We start from the raw sequence: 26,100 nt of genomic DNA, 5'->3' as shown, positions 1-26,100 counted from the left end.
TCCTTCCAACATCAATCCATGGCTGACTGACTGACTGACCAACTATATCACTTATCAATCTTCCTACCTCTCTCTAATTATCTCTATCTTGTACATATATATATTACACTCAAATATTCCATTCAATCAATCAATCAATCAATCAACCTCAAAGAGATGGATGTATCGAATTTGAACACAATTGTATCGTCGAGTGCAAAGCACTACTCACGTAATATGACCGTGAATGACTTGACACATTATTCAAAGACTTATGGAAGCCAGTCGGATAATGAGATCCTGAGCTCAGGAATATTTAGACGCTTCTTTGCCTTGCCAGTGCCCGCCGATCCCAAGGTGCGCCACTTCTCACTGTTTGTCGATCAGGACCTCGAGAACTCGGATCGTCTGATCAAGCAGATGTACGCACTGACCACCCTGTCACAGCTGCTCTGTCTGGCCATCGACAAGATCTCCTCGCCCAATGTGCACCCCCTCCTGGTCAAATACTCGCTGGCTGTTGCCATCAACCACGCGCCACAGTTCCAGTGTCTCAAGCCTCAGGTGCCGCAGGCGTTGGTCATCGCACCTGCCCACGTCTTTGTCGACAAGAATGTGCCCAAGCGATGGAAGAACCCCGACTCACTGCTCAAGTGGTGGCGCGAAGACCCCATGCTCAACTCTCATCACTGGAACTGGCACACGGCCTACCCTTCATTCGGTGTGACTCTGGACGGCGCCAGCCCCGCCCGCCTAAAGGATCGCCAGGGTGAGCTGTTCGTCTTTATGCATCGCCAGATGATCGCCAGGTACGACTGTGAGAGGACCGCGCTTGGCCTACAGCCCATCGACCCATTCGGATCAAACTCATACCGCGAGTCCCTGGGCGACTCGTTCGACCCACTCATCTCGATGTTTGTTGCGCGCCCTGCCGACGCCAAGATGCGCGACCTCGTCCAGTGCACACCGCCATTCGACTCAATCTCTGTCGTGGACCTCGAGATCTGGCGCGACCGTCTCTACGAAGCCATCCAGAACAGGACATTCAGGAAGCTGGTCCAGAACGCAGACGGTTCCAGCTCAACCGTTGAGATACCCATGACCATCAACGATCTTGGATCATCGCTTGAGGCCACCATGGGCAGTCCCAACAAGTCCTACTACGGCAACCTCAACAAACAGGCACACAACCTGATGTCACGTGTGTTTGACACGCAAGGCGAGGAGCAGAACTCGATTGGCATCATGGGCGACATCATTGGCGCATTCCGTGATCCAATCTTCTGGCGCTGGCACAATCATCTCGATGAGTTCTTCCATCGCTTCGAGATGTCCATGCCCGCCTACAAGCTGGCCGACTACGCCCCATCCAATGTCCGAGTGAACAGCACCACCGTGCACCCACTCTACAACACATACACGTTCTTCAACCCCGACATCGAGGCCCTTGACGTGGCCCTGCAACCATCATCAGGCAACCAACAGATGCAGGAGAACCAGCTGTTCACCTACATGAAGACACAGATCGTTGGCATCAAGGAGGATGGAACAGTGGTCAACGCCTCCAAGAAGAGCCAGCCAGACGGCTTCCTCAACACTTATGAGACTCACAGACTCTACCACGTGCCATTCGAGTACAACATCTCGGTGACCAACGATGACGAGCAGTTCAAGAAGGTCACCGTTCGTGTGTTCATCGTCGCAGCCGACGACTATGGCGACCGTCGCAAGTGGATCTCTCTCGACCAGTTCTACACCTCTTTGCCAGCAGGCCAGCGCGAGTACACAATCACTCGCACATCATCAGAGTCAAGCATCTTGCAGCAAGCCTGCACAGAGGAGTGGCCCGGCAACTGGGAGGGACTGCAGGACAATGCTCGCCCATACGTCACAGACACATACTGCAAGTGTGGTCTGCCACGCAACCTATTGCTGCCTCGTGGCACCAAGGAGGGCATGCCATTCCGTCTGGCGGTCATCGTCTCCGACTCCAAGTTCGACGTTATCCAGTATGGCGACGGTCAGTCAACATGCTGTGATGGCAACATCTACTGTGGCACCTACAACAAGCCCTATCCATACAAGATGGACATGGGCTTCCCCTTCAACCGTGCCATCCAGACCCAAGGCGACAACCTCGATGAGAAGATGGACGTCTTCCTCAACGCCCCCAACGTCTCCAAGTCCACCGTCACCATCAAGTGGGATACACCAAGAGGAATGGCAGCCTAAAGCATCGGGCTACCATCCCAATCATTCACTCAATCAATCAATCACACTCAATCAAACAATCGATCAATAAAGGTTACTACTACTTGGACATGTTTATTGGTATACATCTTAGAAGACTGGATGAGAGAAGGTGTTGGCGGCCAACATGAAGTTCTCCTCTTGTTGGGTGAACTGGACTGAGATCTGGCCGAGATGACGCTCGTCCTCCTTTAGACGCTCCTTGGTGACGGACACCTCGAACAGCTCCTCCAGCATCACGTCGGACAGGATGGTGATGCGGCCCTGCACCTCTCCCCACAGGTCCGACTGCATGGGGATCAGGAAGTAGTTGAAGCACTTCAACATGATGTTCTTGGTGATGCGCGCCTTGGTGTCGCGGAACAGCTTGGCGGCCAGCTTGTTGACGACGCGCTGTGTGTCGTCCTTGGTCTTGGCGGCGGCGCCTGCCTCGCTCAGCGCCTTGAGCTCGTCGTTGTTCTGCAGCTCCCAGTAGATGAGGCGTGTCGTGTAGAACTCGTCGATGCACTTGCTCTTGCAGGTCTGGACGATCTGGTCGATGAATTTGAAGTACATCTCCTTGATGGCGTACGTGAAGTAGGGGTGGTCGTCAATGTTGACCAGCGCCGAGGTCATGGCGCCGGATGCGCCCGAGACAGAGCCGCCTGGACCCACGTTCGAGCCCGAGCGCAGGCCGCCTAGTGACATGGGTGCCGACTCGAATGATGGCGAGCCACCAACCCTACGGATCTGTGCACGTCTCTTGTTCTCAATCATGCGATCGACAATGTCTACGAGGCGACGCAGGATGTAGACTGCACGACGGAAGAGTTGGTCGATAAGGGGACGCAAGGCCTCCTTGGACTTGCGCTGTGCAATGTCGCTGGCCGCCCACGCCAGCACCGATACGTTGCTTGGGCGGTTCGAGCCCAGGGCTGTGGCAATCTCGTCCGAAGAAAGTTCGGCCAGCTCGGCAGCCTCGCTGATCGCCTTGAACTCTGAAAGCAGACGCTCAAACTGCTGGCCACCATAGACCTTGGACTCGTGGAATGGCACATTCATTGTCTTGGCGTCGAAGAGGATGGCGCGATGGTTGTGATCGACCCACTCGCCAGTCTCGTCCTGTGACTTCTCCTCGGCCAGGGTCTGGCCGTTGAGTGTGGGGTTACCCTCGAGCGTGCCAACCACCAACTTCTCAATCGACTGCAAGAACTCCATGACGTAGTTGCTAGCGATGATGCGCAGTTTGCCGGCGTTCATGTTCTCGAGCTGGATCTTGAGCTTGGCGAGCTGTTCCTCCGAGCTCTTGCGGAAGGCGCGCAGACGCTTCAGCACCTCGGGGATGGCCTCCTGGTACTGGCGCCATGTGATCTCCGAGACGGCGTGGCGGAAGGCCGAGTAGCCGATGTTTCGCTCGAATCGGCGATCAAATTGCAGCTGCTCCAACAGCTCCATGTCCTGCTTCTGTAGCTCGTCGAGTGCCGCGGCCAGCAGCTCCTTGTTTCCGGCGCCCGCACGCGCGTCGGCGTTGGGCAATGTGAGGAAGAAGGTCTGTGCGTCGTTGTTCACGATGCTCAGGTATCGATTGAGGTCGCGAGCGTTGCTGAATGTCTTGAGGTGGTCGTGGAATTTGGTGAAGACAAAGATGCTGCGGTCCAGCTTTGGATCGAAGCGCTTGGCCGCGTCGGCGTAGCCGGCCTCGCCAGCGGCTGTCGCCGCGTTCACAAACACCAACATGCGGTTGGTGGGTCGCGCAAAAGTCTGCACCAGGTCGTCGTCGGCGGTGGCCGGAAGCTCGATGAACTGCATGTTGAGCACGTGGCGGTACTCAAACTGCACCTTGATGGGGATGCTGCTCTTGACATTGCGTGCGCCAATCTCCTTGGCCAGGTCCTGCAGGTCGACGACCTTGTCCACCTCGAGGTTGGGCAGGAAGCGATCGCGCTTGAATACAATGCGTGGTCGCTCGTACTGTGGGTTGTTGACCAAGTTGATGAGCAGTGGGCGCTGGGTGGCGCCGGCGTCGCCCATTGGGAAGCCGACAAACGATTCGATCAGGGCGCTTTTGCCCGTTCCATCCTTGCCCACGACCACAAACTCTGGAACATCGATCTGAGTGTTCAAGTCACGTGCCAGAATCATAATCTTATTGTACGATTTGTACATCTCTGTGAACTTCTGGTTGTCAAAGTTCAATGGAAACGGTATTACCGTTGAGATTGGTTTACTATGTTTGGTTGATTGATTGGAATAGTTCCCAGTGTTGATTGATTGATTGATTGATTGAGTAGTGTTTGAATAGTTCCAAAGTAGAGAGTGTGATGTCAGTCTCCTATCCTGTGGTATCCATTGTGTTCCTACATGTCCTGTCCTGTAACACCCACAACATCCATCACTAACTTACACAACAGATTGTCTATCCATGTCTTGATCTGAACTAAAACTACTATTTTACAAGATGAATAAGGTGAATGAATGATTGATTGATAACAATAATATTACAATTACAATTACAATTAAAAGTTATAGATATAGATAGATAAAAAAAGTGATTGTCTCAATGTCAGATGAAGTTGATCATTGATCAATCTTCACACCCCTTGTTGTGAGTGGTCAAAGTGATGGGATCAAGGTCATTCATGAGAGCTCCCCCACCCATCAGAAACCCACCTCTGATCAAAAATCATCCAAGCGGGTGGCGCCATAATCTGATGTTTCACCAAAGGATAAAGATAATAATAACATCATTGTATTTGTTATTTTATTATTATTATTACAACAACACATGTACGTACTTTACCATTGATGAGTGTCTTAGTAAAAGAGAGAGCGAGACCACTCCAACTCCATTCCACTTCACTTCACTTCAAGTTGTTGAGTATGAAACACATTCGCACACAGAGTGTTCCTTCCCACACACCACCTCGCGAGGTCCCTGCTTAAGCTCACACATTGATCACTTGTTATACTCACATGGTGAAGGCAGTACCAGGTACTGAGGCGCAACTGTGACAATGGAATCACAATAATACTACTACATGAAATGGAGGTGTTGATGTCACGTACAGACGTCGCACTAGGACCCTCACTTCATTATCACCATCATCAACATCATTCATGGCTTACTGGAATAGAGATTGGATTGTTTTCTTGTGATGCATATAGACTGTGGCTGGATAGCCAGCGGGCAGCTGGATTGCTGGCGAGGAAAGATTGATTGATTGATGACGGCCAACCACAATCCTTGTCACAACAACATCAACAACAACATCAACAACAACAACAACAAGTAGTTGCAACAGCCACAAAATCATTCAATCAAACATCAACCATCAATCATTTTATTGTGGATATTATAATATTATATTATTTTCCATTTGGATAATTTATTAATTCTCAATCATGGGCACAACAACTGTCCCATTAATATTATTATTATTATTTAGTCTTCTTGTTACCTTTGGTGAGTATCATTGAAAGAGAAGTGGAGTTACTTGGCTATCTCTAACTCCCAACTTCCAATATCCAACTTCCAATATCCAACACAATAGACAATGTACAAGGATCAAAGGGTGGTGGCAAGGATGTTAGTGACCTGTGCGATACAATAGATTGTAGATATGATATGAAGTGCATTGTACTCAATGGATATCCAAAGTGTGTGTTTGTTACCAGTCCAAACGTGACAGACTCTTGTGCAACAAAGCTGTGTCCCTACGACTCAGTATGTGTGTTGGTGAATGGCGTTGGAACCTGTGTTCCCAAAAGTGGTGGAAGTAGCTCAACAACCGGCATTCCCAGCCCGGTCTGCACACCGACCACCTGTCCCGCGGGCCAGCACTGTGTGTTGGTCAATCTCACACCAACCTGCTTTGGCGAGACGCCATCATCATGTCTCGACATGGGCTGTCCAAATGGCACGTTCTGTGTTGTAGACAAGTTTGAGCAACAGTCCTGTGTGCGTGGCTCATGCTCACTCAAGTGTCCAGCCGGCCAACAATGCATCGTCATCCAAGAGAAGATCAAGTGTAGCCCACTCAACACCAACCCATCATACGACATCTGTCAGTGCGCATACAAGGAGTGCGCCAAGGGCTCACACTGCGTCCTAGTCAATGGCCGCGCAACATGTATCGAGACCAAGATCGCCCCCGTATCCAAGGCCATCCAGGACTCGTGTCCACCCAACTATTGTACTTCAGGTTATCGTTGTGTGATGGTCAATGGTCGAGCAATGTGCGTTAGTGATGCCAACTCGTGCGCGACGACATTGTGTCCCGATGGCACCAAGTGCGTGGTGCTCGCAGGCGTTGCCAGCTGCGTTGACATCAGATCATGCGCAGCCACGAGATGCCCAGATGGAAAGAAGTGCGTTATGCTCAACTACCAGCCAACATGTGTCAAGGTGTCTCAGACCGACCCCTGTCTCTCGGTCAGGTGTCCCGCCGGCAACATCTGTCTGAATGACAATGGTGCGGCAACATGTATGTTGCCACGTAGCAAGTGTGATCGCGTGATCTGCCCCGGCAACTTCCATTGTATTGTGCTGGGCGACCAAGCCACATGCATTGCCAACGCCAGCCGAGACTGCACTTCCAAATGTTTGAATGGCTACGTGTGCCAGATCATTGGCGGCGAGCAGACCTGTGTGCCACCACCACCCGCCACTTGCAATGGCAAGATATGTCCACAGTCATTCCACTGCGTGCTTGCCAACAACGTGCCAACATGCGTCAAGGACACGCCACCAAGACTGCCATGCCAGGACCGTATATGCCCTGACGCCTTCTTCTGTCTCGCTGTCAATGGCTATCCAACATGTGTGAGGAACCAGTCGATCAACGCGTGTGACGGCCAGACCTGTCCACAGGGCATGCACTGCATCGAGGACAATGGCACGCCCAAGTGCATCGTGACTAAGGGTCCACCATCGCCCTCGCCCCTCGACTTTTGCTACTGCGCCAACCATGCCTGTCCGAGCGGCCAGCACTGTGTGTTGGTCAACTACCGTCCAACATGCATTGTGGACACGCCACCCAGCAACTTGTGCGAGGACATATCGTCAGTGTCGGACTGTTTGCAACAGAGTGAGTGCACGTGGCAGACTCTGGAAGGCTGCTGCGGCGACTACAAGGGCGTCTGCGTTCGCAACCCAGGCCAGTGCATCAACGACTTTAGCTGTCTGACCGAGGAGGCGACCAAGCGCACATACGTCTCGCGCTCAACCTGCAAGCCATCGATGGGCTGGACGACCAGACCCAGCCAGTGCTCCGAGCTCGGCTGTGAGGCGCTCGGTCTGACCTGCGTGTACGCACGTCCCGTCACCTGCAGCAACACCGAGTGCTGCAATCTGATGCCCATGTGCTCGCGTGGCGACACGCCCGTGGCACCAGTGCGCAAGGTCGTCGACGGATCCCATCCGGACGTGTGCCAGGCCGTATTTGAGCAGCACCACGTCTCGCCCAACAGCCTGGACGACAACGAGGACTATGCCGAGATGAAGTTGGTCGTCTGCAACAATGGCACAGCACCCATCACCTCGTTCTCATTCCGTCTGCACTCTGAAGTCGAGTTGCTCTACTTTATCGGATTGGACTTCATCGCGGACAACCTTTACAAACTACCAAACATCGTAATGCCCCTTGCACCAGGTAAATGCTACGAGAAGGGTATCTACGTATCCAAAGATCACAAGCCTCAACTTTACAATTCAAACTACGATTGTCAATAAACAGACAACAACATTTGTCATGACATTCGTGGCAAAGAGATATATCAATTACATGGTCTGGTCCATGACCAACAAGTACATGGATATGAATGAATGAATGAATGAATAGTTGAGTGTGTATGTGACCCAGGACAGACAAGCAAAGTTGTACTTCTCCCCCCCTTCTTCAACTTGCTTCCGAGACTTGCACAACAAAACACACACAAAGAGGCCAAACCCTTCAAAAAAATGAATTTTAATAAGTTAAACCACTCAACTCTATCATTTAATGCAGCTCACTCACTCACACTTCAAACACTTAACACACACACACATACACAAACACACATAACTATTACAATCAAAGACATACACACACACACACACACACTAACACAGACACAATCTCAACTCACTCACCTCTCTAACCTCACTCACTCACTAGCGACAACAACAATCATCATTCACTCAATCAATTCTATCATCCAATCAATCAATCACTCACTTACTCTCTCCACTCCATTCATTCACTGACAGCCAACACACATAAGCTCTCTCTCCCTCATACACACAAACACACAATAATTTAAGCAAGGGCAAAAGCATTACAGCAGCAGTGTTGTTGACAGCCATCATCTAGCTCCTCATAATATATTATTATTATTATTATTATTAATTATCAATGCAAAGATAAAGAGAGACAGAGACATAGACAAAGACAGAGACAGAGACAGAGACATAGACATAGACATAGTCAAAGACAGAGAGAAAGAGAAGTGAACTCAATCAATCAATCATACAAACAAACCGATTATACTTAGTTAGAGCCTTGTAGAGACGTCATCTACCTCTACTTTGATAGATAGATAGATTAGTTAAAATATATATATATATAAGAAGACATGGACACTTCAATGAAAGATCCAAGTCTTAAAAGAGGTAAGGTTATACAATCATCTTCATCATGTTCATACATTCTAACGTCATGTTAATAATAATAGAATTAGATTATGATGATCCTATAATTGATGATTATAATGGTGATAATGATGTCGAGAGATCAATCATCAAACGTTTAAGACTTAATAACTATGGTCAAATCAACAGCAACAACAACAGCAATAGTAACAACAATAATAGTAATAGTAACAACGATGTTCTAAGCTCATTCGAAAGTTTATCAGTAGAGATAATGGTCAATATATTCAGTTACTGCGATCCTTTCAGTACGCCACTGATACATATCTGTCGACATTGGTATCATGTCATTGGCTCGAACCAATTGTCCATTTGGCGTCACCTGCTCATTACCATCAATGACAATCGGCCACTCACATGCAAGCCACTACCCTATCGCATACTATCCTATCTAAACAATGGCTTTGGTCGAGGCCTGCATCGATTCTCACTCACAACATCACTATCACCAACAACAAAGTCAAACAACAACAACAACAACAACATCAACATCAACAACATTGTAAATAGTAATAATAATGTACAACTACGAAGTAGACAACAACAACAACAGAATAATAACAATAATAGTAACATGTCAATTGAGAACATGGACACATGCAAGTCTACATTCGAGAACATTGGTATGGTCGACTTTACACGTAGCTTGGGCCACAGCCTTGCCACAACATGCCACAACCTGCGTCAGCTGGAGATATCACTGCCGTTGGACTCTGATCAACTGCACTCAATCACATCCAACTGTCCCGATCTCTCAATGTTGAGTATCAACTCCATTCTGATATCGGACAGAGAGTTTGAGCGTGCCCTGGCACCACTGAAGCGCGTCGAGCATCTCTCGTTGCTGTCACTGAGCCATCAGGCCAACCTGGTGTTCATGAAGCAACAGGGCAAGACTTGGACGCCAAGGTCGACGCTCTCCCCCATGGCCCTTTGCACAATATCCAAGCTGCAACATCTAAAGTCGCTCAAGTTCTCACTACTACCTCACTATGGTCACAAGATACTGATTGAGAATGGCATCGTCTCAGAGTCAGCCGAGTCCAATGATCAACAGACTCAATCAGACCTTGATCAATCGATCAGGACACTTATAAAGTATGTTATGTCCAAGTGATTGATTGATGTATCATCAACCTCATTAACTAACCAATCAATCAATCTTATTAGTTGTAAACAATTGGAGAATCTAGAGTTGATGAACTGCAATGTCAATGAGAGTGCACTGCAGATGTTACAGAACAGTTTGAAGCTCAATAGATTGATAATCTATCGCAACAGCTCATTGGCGTCCTATACCATTGGCAGTCTCTCGACCATCACTCATCTCAGTCTATCATGTCTGCCAATGTTGCGATCGATCAGGATTGACTCCAATGTTATCGAAGAACTCTTTGTCGAAGGGTAAGATAGTTTGATGTTCCATATCCACTCAATACAAGAACTAATACATACTCCAATCATTCATTCAAACAGTTGTGACTCTTTACAAACGACAGAGTTGTTAACACCTTTGTTGAAGACGTTGTCTTTGGAGGGATGCACTGGCAAGATTAGGGTGATCAACGGTTACAATGTTAGGACATTGTCATTGTTTGAATGTCCTGATATGACCCAGAAGGAGTTGGAGAGGACGTTGGACTCGATGATCAATCTCGAGGAGCTGTATATATATCTTCATCAAATCGGTCATCTGCGCATATGCTCCAACACATTGCGTCGCCTGGATATTGAGGCGTGGCCATCGATCAACACTTGCTTGCTGGACTGTCCCAGTCTGGAGGAGTTCAAGGCCAATGAGTCCAGTCTGGAGACACTCTATCTCAAGGCCGAGCATGTGACCTCGATCGAGTTGGACTTTTGTGACAATCTAAGGAATGGCATCATCGATGTCATCTCTTGTCGCTTGTTCTCATTCACTCAGAACCATCCAGCTCCATCCACTCACTATGGCATCGACCTGAGCACCTTCAAGATCGATCCGATGTCCGTCGACAATGAAGACAACAACAGCAACAACAACAGCAGCGGCAGTGGTAGATACCTGTCACCCACCTCGCTCTTCCTGCAGGCGCACTACTTTATCAAGGACTGCACGATATTGAGTGGCAACCTGTTGGGCAAGCTGTCGACGCGCATTGTTGGCCAGCTTTCTGTCGAGCAAAAGTCGTTCAGCACCTTTGTATTCGACGTGGACAAGATCTGCAAGCTCAACACCTACCACGAGAGCCGCGGTGACATGTCCACAGGCGCACGCTCACCCCGCTTCATCCCCATTGACATGAAGAGTAGTGCCACTTCATTCTCCTCAATGTCATCGTCATCAACATCATTGTACAATCCATCCTCATCAACATTATTGCCGATGCCACCTCAATGGAGGGGTGGCAGTGGCAGTCCTGTAAGCTCGAACAGTGGCATCGACAGTCCAAGTAGTAGTCCAAGCAGCGGCCGAAGCCTATCACCTTTATTTGACTTTGCCGAGCTGGCCAGTATCAACACGCCAACCTCATCATCGTCAAGTCCACCATCAACATCCAACTTGCAACAGCCTGTTTCGCCGCCACTGTCCTACACCGACAGATTGAGCATGCGTTACAGTCCAAAGCAATCATGATCAAGGATGGATGGACACAACATCTCTATTATATACATACATATACAATCATAGACTATATCATTAACAATGTACTTGTGGCTTCATTTCATCATCAAGGCATTGGACTGGCTGGACGTTCAATCAAAGGCACCTCTTTCTTAATCACACATGTTATCCAACTCTCAACATCAATCAATCATCAATCTATCTCGCATTGGAAATTTACAATCCAATAAAGTATGTCGTTCGATTATCACTCTATATCAATCATCTTGGCAATCAAGGAGTAATCAATCCAATGTGATGCGCGTCGAACCCCTGCTTTGACCTTCACATCACATTACAATAATGATGAACCCATCAATCTCAAGACGGACCATATGGAGTGGATCATTCATTCATTCATTCATCTGTTCAATCATTAATGAATGACTTGACTGACGTTGGACCTGGTCCAAAGTGTAATTTACAATAATGTAAAAAGGTAATGGTTCACCATCATCAAAACAGGATGTTTATTAACCAGTTGACGGATAGATAACCCCCTACTAATGGGCAGTTGAAGATGATGGTGATGATGATCTGATCAGATCATCATTGTAAGTATCTAAATTAAGACTATTTGTGGGTTGGGTGGACTCGGCATCGATCTCCATTGGCCCAACTAGTTATGAGTTGAGGACCCTTTATTCGATAACTCGGGGTGGGTAGAAATTGGTTGGTCTTGTAGACCCAAGCCTATCCCCCACCCACAAGTCAGTGTCAATCGTCAGAGCCAGACGTTTTTCCTTATTGGTTGACGATTCACCCACTTTGTTGTTGGATTGCCACAATACCAGTTCTCGTTGGCACTGACCTCATTCTATTAACAATGAAGGGCTAATAAGAGATAGATTAATTTTTGTCATGTGACAAGATAAAGAGTTTGTATTGTTGTTGATGTGGTGTGGATGTGATTCATCTATCGCCCATTTTTGGTTTGACGATGCGATGGTCCAAAGACGACAATCCAATGTCGTTGGTTGGTTGGATAATTTTGATTAGTGTGTGTGTGTGTGTGTGAGTGGGTAGGTAGGTGGCACCCGGTCAATCGATTGATAGGTGGGTCTCAGATGTAAGTGTGGACCCATGTTCATTCGCCAACTCTGGCGTCTAGACTTCGATGTCGAACATCTAATGTCCACCACAGCACTTCCCATTCACTTAATACACTCGGCCAGAACATCCATTAATAAGTACTTTACAGGTTAAGAAGTTAACAAACGATTAAAATTATTATTTATTAATATTTATTTAGGGAGTTGTAGGTCTAAGATCAATAATTAGACCTTCAGGCTTAGAAACAGGTGCCTTCAGACAAAGGGATACCTCAACTATATATAAACGACAATCATTATACGGAAGACTCAATCAATCAAACAATCAGAGTAATATTTAATTAATTATTTTATTACATATTCAATCAATCATTCAAACAATTAATATTCTGTAAAATTACCCTACAATATAATATTATTATACATTCATTAAATATACAATGAATACTAAATTAATTGGAACCATCTTGTTGGTCCTTACCTTATTCCAAAGTTATAATGGTATGATTCCTGCCCTCATCCTCGCCCTCGCCCTCGCCGTCCTCCACAAATTCTAACATACCATTCAATCAAATAGCTTATACAATTGACTACTGTGACACATTAAAGTATGCCTTGATGTTCTACAAATATAATAGAGCTGGAAAGCTACCTGATAATGATGTACCTTGGCGTGGTGACTCGGTGTCAGTCGATGGAAAGTTGGCCGGTGGATATTTTGACGCTGGTGACGGAGTCAAGTTTGCCCTGCCAATGGCCTACTCAATGACAATGCTCGGATGGGCATTCATCCAATATGAGCAAAACATCGCCTCTTGTGGCCTGACGGACCTGTTCCTCGAGGACATTAAGTACGGAACTGACTGGCTGATAGCCGCTCACACATCGACCAATGAGTTTGTTGGACAAGTTGGAGATGGTAACCTTGATCACTCGTTCTGGGGCCCACCCGAAATGATGACCATGGCCCGTCCATGGTACACACTTTCCCCCTCGTGCCCAGGTACTGAGGTGGCCATGGAGGCTGCCGCCGCACTGTCCGCCGCATCGATCATCTGGAAGAACCGTGACCCAACTTACTCGTCAAACTGTCTGACACACGCCAAGCAGTTGCACAACTTTGGTGACACTTACCGTGGAGTGTACTCTGATTGCATCAAGAACGCCGCCAACTTCTACAACTCATTCTCTGGCTACCAGGACGAGATTGTCTGGGGCACTCTCTGGCTCTACAAGGCAACTGGTGACGCCGCTCTCTTGACCAAGGCCAAGTCTGACTATGCTACTTTCGGTATCGGTGGCAAGGCCCAGGGTAACTCTCACGATTGGGACCTTAAGGCTCCAGGTGCCGTACTTCTGATGGCTCAGATCACTGGTGACTCCAAGTACAAGCAGGACTTCCAAGGTTGGTTGACATACTGGCAGCCAGGAGGCCGTATCTCCTACACTCCAGGCGGTATGGCTTGGTTGCGCCAATGGGGCCCAGCACGTTACACCGCCACAGCTGCCTTCCTCTCTGCCGTCTATGGTGGTGACACCAATGTCGGATTCTGCCGCAGCCAAATCAACTACCTGCTCGGAAACAACCCCAAGCAACAATCGTTCGTCGTTGGCATTGGACCCAACCATCCAATCAACCCACATCATCGTGCCGCCCATCACTCGACCACCAACGATATCAACAATCCAAAGAACAACGTCTACCTGCTCAAGGGAGCACTTGTTGGCGGTCCAGGATTGGATGACAGCTACGTCGATGACCGTGGTGACTACATCAAGAATGAGGTTGCCACTGACTACAATGCCGGATTCGTTGGAGCACTTGCCGCTCTCATCCCTGCAGGAGGCGGCTCAACCACTAGCAAACCAACCACTGGCCAAGCAACCACTGGTCAAGCAACCACTGGTCAAGCGACAACTGGTCAAGCGACAACCGGCAAGCCGACCACATCGACTACCAGCACGACCTCGACCACCAGCTCTACCACTGCCAAGCCTACCACCTCGACCACTAGCTCTACCACTGGCAAGCCAACAACTACCGGCCAGTCAACTACCGGTCAGTCGACAACCACCGGCACACCAACGACCTCTCCATCCGCTTGCAATGTCGACTTTGCCTACAACACTGTGAACCAGTGGGACAACGCCGGCACCAAGTTCACATTGATCGAGTGCACCATCTCCAACAAGGGCAATGCCAAGGTCAAGTCGGTCAAGTTCAACGTCGACAACCTCGACAGCATCTGGGGTGCCGACAAGGTGGACGGTGGCTACGTGTTCCCCAAGTACCAGGAGGGTCTGTCGCAGGGCAACTCCTACAAGTTTGGCTACATCACCAAGGGTGCACCACAGCAAAAGGTTACCAATCCAGTTGTCGCCTGCTAGTGATGCGCGCGTTATACTTGATCAGTTTGATGGTGATGCTCCGATTTGCGACCCAATAAACCGGACTGGATGGTCCACATACTTTGTTAATTACATTATGACTTTGATGATCATGTCTGTCTGTCGTTTACTTCTTCTTTCTTTGTCCAAGAGTCAGTCAGTGAGACTATCCACGAGTCGGGTAATTCGTAGTCATTCATATGATCATGTCGCTACTTGACTGTGTGTTTGAAGCGTCGATCAATCGATCAATCAGTCGAGTTGAGTGAACAAATGAGTGAGCGATGTTGATGCTAATGGTACCCAACAAGTGCGTTGGGGAGAGTGAACATGTCGATCGATCCATGTGTGAGCTATCGTCTTATCTCTTCATAACAATGTTCTTCTTGTCCTTGACTGCAGGTGATGGTCCACAGGGTTGTATCATTTTCTAATAGATGATTCAGAGAGATGATGTGAGTGATCATGTGATTGATTGAATGAATGATTGAATGATCTAACATACCTGTAATAAGTTGTACTCTATTCTACCTCTTGATTCATTCTCTGCTATTGCAAACAAAGAGTTGAGTGAGTTATGTCCAATATATGATGCGTAGCTGTCTCTATGTTGATTGGTAAGCCATTCGCTACACATATTGTTGTTAGTATTGATTGACTAGCGAGTCATTGCAAAGTTGATTGAATGAATGGGTGAGTACTTACTACTTTGATATATCAGAGTGACCTGTACCAACATATCTCATCTGGAGATGCTCCAACTGACTGTTTAATGACTCTCTCTCTGACATCTTATATCTATCTATCTATATATCTCTAACTGTATCTCTTTGATGAACTAGAATGAATAATGTTCTTTGTGTGGACCATCCAAAGTTTGGAGACAATCCCATAAATTGAACATATATCAATTGAACAATGTTCGTTCAATAGAGATAGAGATAGAGATAGTATTTGTTTAAGATGGCTATGAGTAGGGAGGACTTTAAACAGATATATGAAGAGTTGACTGATAAAGATGTAATACCATTCTTGGTAGCACGTTATCTAAAGTATCCTTACTCTACATTCATCAGTATCTATTCACAAAAGAAGATGAAGGATCATATGAAGTGGTGCAAGGTTAACATACCAAACATTGGCGCTCATTATCAAAGGTATGCTCAATCATTCAATCATTCAATCAATCACTTTACTCACTCAATCATTCAATCAATCAATCTATGTATTAGTTACAAGAATGGTAGATCATTGGTTGAGATATCAGCTTCGATTGATAGGTCACCATCTATATTGGCGAATCAAGTTATTGTATATCTATTGGATAATGATTTGAAGACATTATGTGGAGTGGATACAGTGATCAACAACAACACTGACATTGGTAAACTAATGGCAGAGGTCAAGGATAAGAGGACCATCGCAAAGAAGATATATAAGCATCCAGATATGATACAGAATGAAAGGCTGCGGTTTAACATACAACAGACTCATTATGGCGATGGCAATGTATCACCTCTAATCAATTATATTCGATCGTATGTATTGTTTACCTTTGCCCTTGCCCTGGTCCATCATCCTAACCCTTGCCCTAACCCTTGGGTACATCCAGGTCTACTGGAGCAGAGTATGAGTTCCTGCTACAAGAGAAGCTATATCAGTTGAGTATACCTTACAAGACTGAGGACCAACTACGCAAGATTGGTTACCCCAAGACACCTGACATCAAGTTGGATATCCCCTTTGGTATGATCGAGTGGAATAATCCCATTGTTTCCATGTGACATGACTGACACTCATTCATTCAATCAATCAATCAGCATACAAAGGACATATTGTAAATTGGATAGAGAGCAAGGCATCATTCTGTGATGATAATAACTATTGTAAAGTTAAGGAACAGATTGTTGGATACAAGAATCGTTATGGACCAGGAATTGTTATATTCTGGTTTGGATACATTGATGATCTGAACAATCTAACAAACGATGGTATACTCATATCAAACATATTTCCAGATATTGCCGACATCGAACTTATCTCAGACTTTAAACAACATCTATCATCAACATCATCAACAACTCAGACAGCAACAACAACATCATGATTGATTGATTGATTGATTGATTGAGCGAATAATATAACGATAACAATTAAAGCAGGTTGGTTGACTGGTGTACCTTTGGAAGGCGCCAGGCCAACTATGCATGGTTGGCGAGGTCATCCTTGATGTCCAAACCTTCAATGTCATCCCCTGGGGCATGGCTGGACCAGGATTCGAATCAAAAAGACGCGCGTCAGTGTCCAAAACGCGATGACTTTTGAACTTTGCAAGTCTTATTCGTGTCATTCATTCATTCATCTTGACTGCGCAACTACACATACATATACAATCATATACATATACATATATATAGATATAGATAAGAATGGTAAAGATATTAGATGTCTATCTTAGATTTGAAGCGTTGTTATATACATTGTTGTCTATAACAGGCTTTATAATGCCAATGTCAATGGTGGAATCATTCAATCTGAATGCTTTGCTGACAGGTGCCGACAGTGGTGTGATAATAGCAGAGGGTGCACAGGTGGACCCAACTACATTGTTGCCACTGGCCTATCATAATCTATTAGTATCAATTGTTCAATTATATGTATACGTATCGTCGATATTATGCGCATTCCAGGCGATCTCCATGTTCATTGCGGCATTCACGTCAAACACGTCACTGCGCTCGGCACTGGTCAAGCTCAACCTGTTCCTCAGTCTGTGTCTGCTGGTGTTCAATGGCTGGATCATCCACAGCAAGCAGAGCATCTACACATCGGACGGTCTCTACATGTTCTGGGCATCGTTCATCTTCTACGTCATCGACTTCTTCATCCTATCATTCCTCTCTGAAGTGTTGCCATTTATCACTGGACGCGCGACCACCAACGAGAAGACATCATCAACAGGTTCAAACAAGAAGAAGAATAAGTAAACGAATGAATGAATGAATCGAATAAAGGATTGTTACAATAATGGATGGCGACGCATGTGATCGCGATCAGATCTTTAATATACAACGTCGATCGATCAATCAATCAACTTAACGAGACGACTGCAACAACTTGATACATTGGGCGCGACCATGCTTGACGAGATACTCCTGGAATGTGATGAATCCTCCGCCAACACGAACGACCAGCTTGCCAGAGAGTATGGTCGTATTGATCGTGATCGTTCCAAACTGATACTGTCCTTCCGAGATTCTTTTGAAGTTGGTAGGCATTAGCCAACTGGTTGTTGTTGTGGCCTCAGACTCTGATGGTGTGGACGAACCAAGACTACGTATGACGCTCGCGACCATCACATCAAGATGATCATCATCCTCATTGGTGGCTATGTAGTTGAATGGTGTGGATTGTAGTTCTCGCAGACGAACAAGTAGTTGAGCGCCACTCTTTAGACTGAGAAGCCTGGAGACCATCTTTTGAAGTGCGTGGTATTGGATGGTCTTGGTCTCGCCTTGTGTGGCCACATCATTCTTGAACTTCTCAATCTTGTCCTGCTCCTTGCTAATCGTATCAAGGAAGTCGCTCACCTCATCAATCACATTCTGTGCGCTATTGTGATATTCTGTCGCCTTGATCATACGGTCGTGCATGGCCTGTGTGCTGGACACGAGGTCATTGCTAAGCTCATCGATCGTCTCTTGCAACAACTCATCATTGTCTTCTCCAATGTGGTCATCGCCATCATCGTGATCCGCAAGGTATGGCTCAATTATATCGAGCAGTGCCTCGAGACGTATCTCGAGTGGGTCGTTCACATCGCAGTGGGTAGGCAGCTGTTGCAGGGACTCTGTCTGCATGTCCTTGAGTGTGGCCATGCATTGTCCAACCATGTGGGTGCCTCGTGCGAACAGCTCTCTCCACAGACCAAACTGATACTGATCATTCATGTCAGATTGATCGACCTGTGTTTGTTGTCCATCACTTGCCAATTGATCCAACATTTGTTTGAATCGCTCAATGTTAACATCCTCCACCTCTTCGTCCCAGATGTGCTGTCCACCACCAACAAAGCCATTGAGCAGCTCATCATTGCTTGATGAAGTGATGAGTCGACCGCTGATGTTTAGGCCATTGTCAACAATGATTGATCTCTGCAATGACATGATCTCTTCCAACATCTTTGGATGAATTAGTTTGACCAGTTCATGTTTCCTCCAGCACTCACTATACACCTTTTCAAACTGATTGATAACATCCTGGAAATGATCCAACTGTCTAATCTCCAGCCTTCCATCATCACCAACTCTATCATCCAGCGTCCTTCTCATTCTGCCATTCTCTAACAAGTACATGCTCTTCTTCTTGGTATACCTATGATGATGAATGGGAGGTTAGATGTCAGTCTGGGATCGTTCCAATCATCGATGATTGAATGACACTCACTGGATGTTGAGCCTTTGAACTTTGAGCAACTTCATGGACCAGTTGGAGTTGTCCTTCGGGTCTGATTGAGTTTGGTCTGGCTTGCCAGGTGTGTCGGTGTTGAATACGAGTCTAACACGATCCATTGCTTGCTTGCTGCCCTGCTCCAACTCTTTGGTCATCTGAAGAAGATCGGTCGAGAAGCTCATCTCCATCAACTTCTTCTCGTGTACGGTCTTCTTGCGGCACTGTCTCTCTTCGGCAAGGTCGCGAGACAGTGCCTCCATCTTTGCCTGTAAGGCATCATTCTCGCGCTCCAACTGCTCGATATTGAACAAACAGTTGTCAACAATATGCATCTTACTCGACAATGCCTTGTTCTCCTGATGCAGCTCACTCCTCTCTGCCTCCAACTCCTTTGAGTACTTCTCATAAGCTGCGCGCTCCTCTCTCAACTTGCCAATGATGTGATCCTTTGTCTCGAGATCACGTTCCATTCTTAAGTGAGGGTCTAATGTTGATTGTGACGCTGATGTAGATGGCAAGGAGTTGGTCGATCTTGAGTATCCAGATAATGACACATCAGATAGTTCATCATCACTATTATTGTTGGCATCATGCAAGATGTTTGTGGTATTGGATGATGTGGCCGCCACTTGTATCATCAATTGCTTGGCTTGATTGAGAGTGAGAGTGCCACCTGAACCAACCTTGCCCACGAACATCTGAAGTTGATCATCCTCCATTCTCTTCTTCCTTGCAGCAATGCCCTCCATCCAATATATCCTCTCCTCCTCTGACACTGCATAAAGTATATATACTCTTCCAGGTGCTTCATTCATTGCATTTGTTAGCATCAATCATGTGATTGATTGAATGAATGATCATCTATTATAACATACTTGTTAACTCGAATCCCCATGTTGTACCTTGATTAAAGGTGTCAGTCTTTGAGATACGGGTGTGTAGGATGTCTGCTATCTTGATTGATCCTTGTGGCTTGGTGTCAACTCTGGACACATAATAATATATGATACTTTCATTCTCTGGAATGATACACCATCTCTTCTTATACAGTTTGATCAGGCCACGCTCTCCAAGCTTATGTAAATATCCTTGTATCACTGTGGCCGTAGTGATGTTGGTCGTGGTGGACATACTTGATTGATTGATTGATTGAATTATCTGTATTACCGTCAAACAAATGATTGATTTTCAAACAAATGAATAATCAGCTGATCGAGCAGGAAGTGTGGTCAACCACAACCGTCGACGCCGTGATGTCTTTACTGTAATGCCCACCAAAGACTATGATCTATTGGAGGCACCTGTGGAGAATGGCAAAATGCTTCCAAAGAGGAAATGCTGGATAATTGGAACTTTGGTCATGACCTCAGCGTAGAACTTCTTCATCATGCCCTGGTGTATCTTGGCCCAGCTGGCAGCGCCAGTTATGTTATACAAGTCTGGTGAGTGCTCATGGAATGGTCCCTTCTTTACCTGCACGATGTATGAATGAATGAGTTAATGATTGAGTGAATGAGCGAGCGAGTGAGAGTTGGACCTTACAGTATTGATGAACTTAATACAAGCCAGATACATGTAGTTGTTGTAGTTCTGATCGACTACGCCAGCTTTCAGTATGTCAACGGGCTTGATGCTTGGGTTGTCGGTCAGTTGAGCGGCGCCCCAGATGAATGGTATGAATTGGTAGTCGTCCAAACTCCACACTCCATGGGTGCCAGCCGGCTCAAGTCCATAGACAGTCTGTAACTTGCGAGCCAATGACGATAGGTAGCGAGGGAAGACACGCAGCACCAACGCCTTCTCGTCGTCTTGGTTGACAAAGCCGATGGCGCGCAGACAGTACATCCATACGACAAAGTGCAGTTCGTGACCTGTGCCATAGTCCAGTCGTGTTGCGTTGCCCATCGCATCAATGATATAAGGGCATAGTTCTACAATTGCGTGATGTAGATTCTGTGGCAGCATCTGTTGATGTAATGTTGCAATGTTGTCCACCATTCTCTGATGCCAAGTACGATATGCTTTGTTTCCGTATCTCATTGGCTGTGCTAGAGGTGGTATCTCATCGATCCATCCCGACATTATATCCAACATATTCAATATTGACTCTGTTGCCTTCGTTTGATTGATTGAGTGAGTGAGGCTGTACTACTACGTTGTGTGTGTATATACCTACCTGTGATACTGTACATGGTGCATCGTTGGCAAGACCTACGACACCATCACCCATTCGTTGAATGAATGACAATAATGAACGAGCTGTATCAGTTGCCAAGAACTGATTTAGTTCATTCTGATTTGTTATAACCTTTGTCGGCAAGACATAGGTATGATCTAATGGTAATACTGTAGTCATATCTCTATCTGTATCTCTGTGTCTCTATCTCTATCTCTGTATCTGTACACAAATGAACTTAATGTTCACTATTTCATTGAACTTGGGGTACTTGTCGCCACACTCGTGGTCAACAAACACGCCACTCACTTCAATCAATCAATAAAGATAGATCTAATCAGTATATGTTTATGTTATACAACATCATCATCATTTGGACTCTTGGCTAGAATGTTGTTGTACCTTATCGGGATGCTTGGTCAATGATTTGAGGAATGGATCGATGTAGGACAATGCTCTCCAGTAATCAGTCTTGATGTGTACGATTGTTGAATCAGCATGGATGGTGAACAACAACAACATGTGATGTTGTGGTGGTAGGAATACAAGTATCTTCATCATCTTGGCCACTGATGGAATCGCTGCCACCTTGTTGGTCTCACTAGATGATGAAGCTGCATCGGCTTCTGCCAAGTCCTCCATCTTCTTCATCTCAGGCTCTTGCTCCTGGACTTGGACTTGATCCTGGTCCTGGTCTTGGTCCTGGTCCTCAATCAAGTATAGACCTAGATTGGCACGAACGGATGCAACAATCACATCCTTGGCAACATTGATATACTTTACAGAGTGCATGTACTGTGGACTGTTTGTTGTTTGAATGAAGGATACAGGTTAGCAACGATCAATCAATCAATCCAATCAATCAAACATACTTCTTCTGCTCCACATTGAGCTCATCGACCATTAGTTTCCAGAGTTTGTCGAATAGTGTTGATCTGAACTGAGGCACGGACTTGACAAAGGAGGGCACGGGAACCTGCATGAAGATGTCCTGGAATTGAACAGAGATGGTGGACGCACTGGCCTTGCATGTCTTACCCTCGTCGTTGTTGAACACCATCTTCACCTTGATGTTGCTGGGCATGGGATGATGTGGATGGAATGTGATGTCCACATTGAAGCAATAGGGGAACTCCAATGCCTTGTCCTCGGACTCGGGGTAGCACAGGTAGGGTATCCTGATTGGGTTGATTGGCGCGTACAACGGGGTCGCCTGCTTGAACTGGATCAGCAAGGCATAGACCTTGGGCGGGAAATTTACAGGTGGCTGGTTGGGCTTGTAGCGGATGCGGTACGGGATGACGATCTTGGCGCTCAGGTGGCTGAACTCCTTGATCATGCGGTGGTACTCCTGGAACATCTGGTCTGCATCGTCGCCCAGCATGACCGCGTTGTCAAACGAGGGGTCGATCGTGTAGTGATGCGCGATCGGCTTGTCATTGGTCGGGGTGATCGAGATGTAGTTGTTTGGGGACTTGATGATCTTCATCGTGGACAGCGACGACATGGACATGCCGCTGATGTTGGAGTCGTCGGCCGTGGTGCCCTGCGTCGTCAACAGTGACTTGATCTTGTCATCGGGCAGATGTGTCAGCATGCGATCGTAGAAGCGTGCTCTGTCTCTGATTTCCAGGTTGGAGAAGTGTGCGCTCAGTGTCGACAGGATCAGACGAAGTGGCTTGAACAGCGTCTGAGTGTTGTGATGTATGAGTGAGCGACGACAGATCGAGATGATGGTGTTGCCAGTGACCCAGTCGCCTGTGGCGCAGATCGAGCGACGACGCACGAGGTCGTGCACCTTGTTGAGCAGTGCCGTCGGGTTGATGTGATCCTCCAGTATGATGCGCTCGACGATCGATAGGTAATGCAGGAACTTGTTGGGTTTGAGTGCCACGATCACCTTGGACAGTGACAAGAACAGGTTGATGCGTGTCTTGCGGTCTGGTATACCATTGAGCAATGATATAATGTTGTTCAGCAAGTGACTATAGTCGACCAGTAGCTCAGACAAGAACCTAAATTGGGGCGAGGGCGAGGGTTAGGGCGAGGGTTAGGGCGAGGGTAGGGCAAAGGGTACTCGCGAGACATACGACTCGATGTTCTTGAAGACAGCCGCTGGGAATGATATTAGGTATTGTAGCAGGATAGAGAAGACTATTCTGGTTGGAGGTGCATTGTCATTCTTGTGATATCTAAACTCATCGAGACAGATCAATGATTTGAGTAGATCGCTTGGTGGCTGTGGCTTGGTGCCGGTGCCACCCTGTGCGCTATCCATTATACACTTGCACATGGCATACAGCTTCACCTCCTTCAAATAGAGCGTGTCGAATGATGACGGATAGAACTGTGTGTAGAACCTTGAAATCGACACTGCCAGTGGCGGACTCCTTGCCGAGTCATTGCTCCTCAGCTTACTTGGCATCTTCAACAACCAATCAATCGCAATGATTCTTGCCTCGAGTGACCTGAATGTGATTGATTGATTGAATGGTGAGTGAGTGATTGGTCGAGTGATTGAGTGAGCAGGGACTACACCTACACTGATACATCATTGATAATGTTGATGAGCCTGTTGAAGAAGGTGTCGATGTCCTCTTGGGAGTAGATCTCGGGGAACTTGAGCGCGAGGAAGAGAAGTAGATGGAATTGTAGTGGATTCTTGATGAAGAATAGCTTGTAGAGATGGGGATGGCGGAAGACATTGGGAGAGATGGTGGCAATGTCGACAAGGGGCACGAGCTGTTGGATGATCGATACCAGTCCCCATTGATTGAGTTGCGGCGATTGATCCACCACGACGCTTATGCACTTTAGCAGTTCCTTGCCCACGGACTCGGGCAGCTTGGCGCCCGTCAGGTTCTGCGGCACCGTCATGGGCGCGTACTTGATGTTGTGTGGGATGGCAAAGGCCGTGTGCGCCGCTGGCTCGGCAAACAGGCTGGGCACCTGCAGGTTGGTCGTGGACGGTATCCTTGAGAGTGATCGCTTGTAATTCAAAGAGCTTTGATTGGATGGCTGTTGCTGTGTCTGTGTCTGTGTCGAGTTTGGCGAGACCACCGATCCACCACCTGAAGGCTTAAACGAAGAGTTCGATCCAGATGATGAAGACGAGTATATCGGAGACACTGGTTGTTGTTGTGCAATGTGTGCTTGATCTTCATACTCCTATTAGTATTGATTGATTGATTGATTGAGTGATTGAGTGAGTTAGTGGGTCGTGGTCCTGATTGAGGCCTCAAGGCCTAACCCTCGGGCGCGAGCATTAACATACACTGATCATGGTATGTTGGAGAATGGTTGTGAACAGTTGAGTGTAGGACTGGATGAGATGAGTGTTCTCATTCTGGACATGCTGGAGTAGTGTTGGCAGGAAGGATGAGAGCAGGCGAGGGTAGGTGAGCTCCAGCTCCATCAAACATAGACATGCCGATCCTCTTAGTAGTCGATCAGGACTGTTGTTGATCTTGTTGATAATGTCAAAGAGCAAGTCGACAAAGCTCTCCACAAGTCTAGGATGAGTCTTTATGATTGACTCGCATATCAATATCGTGGTCATTGTTGACAACACCTGACTCTTGACCGGATAACTGTCCGTCTGTGAGTTGACCAATGATTGAAGTATGTTGAACACTCGCTCAAACCTAAGATCAATCGATCACAATGTTAGTATTACTCGCTCATTCATTCTTTCATTCATTCAACGACCCTACCTCTTGGTATCCTCTTCGAGCAATAGTGTTGAGTTCTCTTGGAGGAACAATAGGATGTTGATGCGAAGGATGTCATCCTTTTCAAACTTGAGCGACTTGAGAAGGATCTCGACGATGACGTATGAGGGCGTGGCCAAGATGTTGCTCTCGGACAATATCGATGCAAAGCTAGATAGTGATGAATGAGATGACAGTGCACCGATCTGAGCCTGTGTGAATGATGAACTTGTTTGTTGTTGTAGTTGTTGTTGCTGCTGCTGTGTATCCTGTTGTTGTGGTTGTGAGATCTTGTCGGTAGTGATCAGATCTGATTGATCGGTTGATGTAGATGAGCTTGAGCTTGATTGTTGCTGTTGTTGCTGTTGTTGCTGTTGTGATGATGACACTGTTGTACTTGTGCCACTGGTAGATGACACAGTGCCTGCAGATGGTATGACGGCATTTGCTGATGATGACACTATTGGCTTACTGATGCGCCATGCCTGGATTGTCGCGTACCACTCTGACGCCGTCCAGTTCTGTGCTGTGTCCATCATCACCTTGTTTGTTTATGTGTCGTTTAAATGTGAAGTTGAAGTTATAACTTTACACCAATGTTAATATATTAAAAATTACTACAACAATCATACATCTCCAATTACAATCATGTTTTGTGGATATTTTGACAAAAGTCAAATGACCTTTCAAAATTAAGGATATTTTCCTATCATGGTTAGGACCTTGTGTCTCTGGCTCCAATAAATTAAACTCGTTTCAACGAGTACAAAGTCTTTGTATCT

At 46.7% G+C, this 26,100-nt stretch overlaps 11 protein-coding genes across 11 annotated transcripts; 6 read left to right on the top strand and 5 right to left on the bottom strand.

Annotated features, from left to right (window-relative positions):
* Positions 1-216: 216 nt before the first annotated feature.
* Positions 217-2,211, top strand: SAMD00019534_042150 (hypothetical protein; the record flags this gene model as incomplete). The annotated part of the gene is made up of 1 exon (XM_012900720.1): positions 217-2,211. One exon carries the CDS (start codon positions 217-219, stop codon positions 2,209-2,211), a length of 1,995 nt encoding a protein of 664 aa, XP_012756174.1.
* A 108-nt stretch (positions 2,212-2,319) lies between these two features.
* Positions 2,320-4,632, bottom strand: SAMD00019534_042140 (hypothetical protein; the record flags this gene model as incomplete). The annotated part of the gene is made up of 2 exons (XM_012900719.1): positions 2,320-4,435; positions 4,613-4,632. The coding sequence occupies 2 exons, from the start codon at positions 4,630-4,632 to the stop codon at positions 2,320-2,322; spliced, it is 2,136 nt and encodes a 711-aa protein (XP_012756173.1).
* Positions 4,633-5,610: 978 nt separating this feature from the next.
* On the top strand, positions 5,611-8,032 carry SAMD00019534_042130 (hypothetical protein; the record flags this gene model as incomplete). The annotated part of the gene is made up of 3 exons (XM_012900718.1): positions 5,611-5,671; positions 5,760-7,877; positions 7,944-8,032. 3 exons carry the CDS (start codon positions 5,611-5,613, stop codon positions 8,030-8,032), a joined length of 2,268 nt encoding a protein of 755 aa, XP_012756172.1.
* Positions 8,033-11,580: 3,548 nt separating this feature from the next.
* Positions 11,581-11,754, top strand: SAMD00019534_042120 (hypothetical protein; the record flags this gene model as incomplete). The annotated part of the gene is made up of 1 exon (XM_012900717.1): positions 11,581-11,754. A coding segment is annotated over one exon (174 nt), but the record flags the coding sequence as incomplete, so codon positions are not given.
* Positions 11,755-13,032: 1,278 nt separating this feature from the next.
* On the top strand, positions 13,033-14,980 carry SAMD00019534_042110 (hypothetical protein; the record flags this gene model as incomplete). Its single annotated transcript, XM_012900716.1, has 2 exons — positions 13,033-13,093; positions 13,170-14,980. The coding sequence occupies 2 exons, from the start codon at positions 13,033-13,035 to the stop codon at positions 14,978-14,980; spliced, it is 1,872 nt and encodes a 623-aa protein (XP_012756170.1).
* Positions 14,981-15,341: 361 nt separating this feature from the next.
* Positions 15,342-15,771, bottom strand: SAMD00019534_042100 (hypothetical protein; the record flags this gene model as incomplete). The annotated part of the gene is made up of 3 exons (XM_012900715.1): positions 15,342-15,410; positions 15,486-15,609; positions 15,686-15,771. 3 exons carry the CDS (start codon positions 15,769-15,771, stop codon positions 15,342-15,344), a joined length of 279 nt encoding a protein of 92 aa, XP_012756169.1.
* A 178-nt stretch (positions 15,772-15,949) lies between these two features.
* On the top strand, positions 15,950-17,087 carry SAMD00019534_042090 (hypothetical protein; the record flags this gene model as incomplete). The annotated part of the gene is made up of 4 exons (XM_012900714.1): positions 15,950-16,137; positions 16,213-16,518; positions 16,593-16,726; positions 16,801-17,087. The coding sequence occupies 4 exons, from the start codon at positions 15,950-15,952 to the stop codon at positions 17,085-17,087; spliced, it is 915 nt and encodes a 304-aa protein (XP_012756168.1).
* Positions 17,088-17,490: 403 nt separating this feature from the next.
* On the top strand, positions 17,491-17,967 carry SAMD00019534_042080 (hypothetical protein; the record flags this gene model as incomplete). The annotated part of the gene is made up of 1 exon (XM_012900713.1): positions 17,491-17,967. One exon carries the CDS (start codon positions 17,491-17,493, stop codon positions 17,965-17,967), a length of 477 nt encoding a protein of 158 aa, XP_012756167.1.
* A 108-nt stretch (positions 17,968-18,075) lies between these two features.
* On the bottom strand, positions 18,076-20,181 carry SAMD00019534_042070 (hypothetical protein; the record flags this gene model as incomplete). The annotated part of the gene is made up of 2 exons (XM_012900712.1): positions 18,076-19,354; positions 19,427-20,181. The coding sequence occupies 2 exons, from the start codon at positions 20,179-20,181 to the stop codon at positions 18,076-18,078; spliced, it is 2,034 nt and encodes a 677-aa protein (XP_012756166.1).
* A 535-nt stretch (positions 20,182-20,716) lies between these two features.
* Positions 20,717-21,788, bottom strand: SAMD00019534_042060 (hypothetical protein; the record flags this gene model as incomplete). Its single annotated transcript, XM_012900711.1, has 3 exons — positions 20,717-20,905; positions 20,975-21,547; positions 21,609-21,788. Coding segments are annotated over 3 exons (942 nt in total), but the record flags the coding sequence as incomplete, so codon positions are not given.
* Positions 21,789-21,977: 189 nt separating this feature from the next.
* Positions 21,978-25,857, bottom strand: SAMD00019534_042050 (hypothetical protein; the record flags this gene model as incomplete). The annotated part of the gene is made up of 6 exons (XM_012900710.1): positions 21,978-22,410; positions 22,481-23,623; positions 23,699-24,076; positions 24,151-24,776; positions 24,883-25,252; positions 25,322-25,857. The coding sequence occupies 6 exons, from the start codon at positions 25,855-25,857 to the stop codon at positions 21,978-21,980; spliced, it is 3,486 nt and encodes a 1,161-aa protein (XP_012756164.1).
* Between the last annotated feature and the right edge of the window lie 243 nt (positions 25,858-26,100).

This window comes from Acytostelium subglobosum (assembly GCF_000787575.1).
Source record: "Acytostelium subglobosum LB1 DNA, scaffold: scaffold7, whole genome shotgun sequence".
NCBI lineage: Eukaryota > Evosea > Eumycetozoa > Acytosteliales > Acytosteliaceae > Acytostelium > Acytostelium subglobosum.
This window is presented reverse-complemented; position numbering and strand designations above follow the sequence as displayed.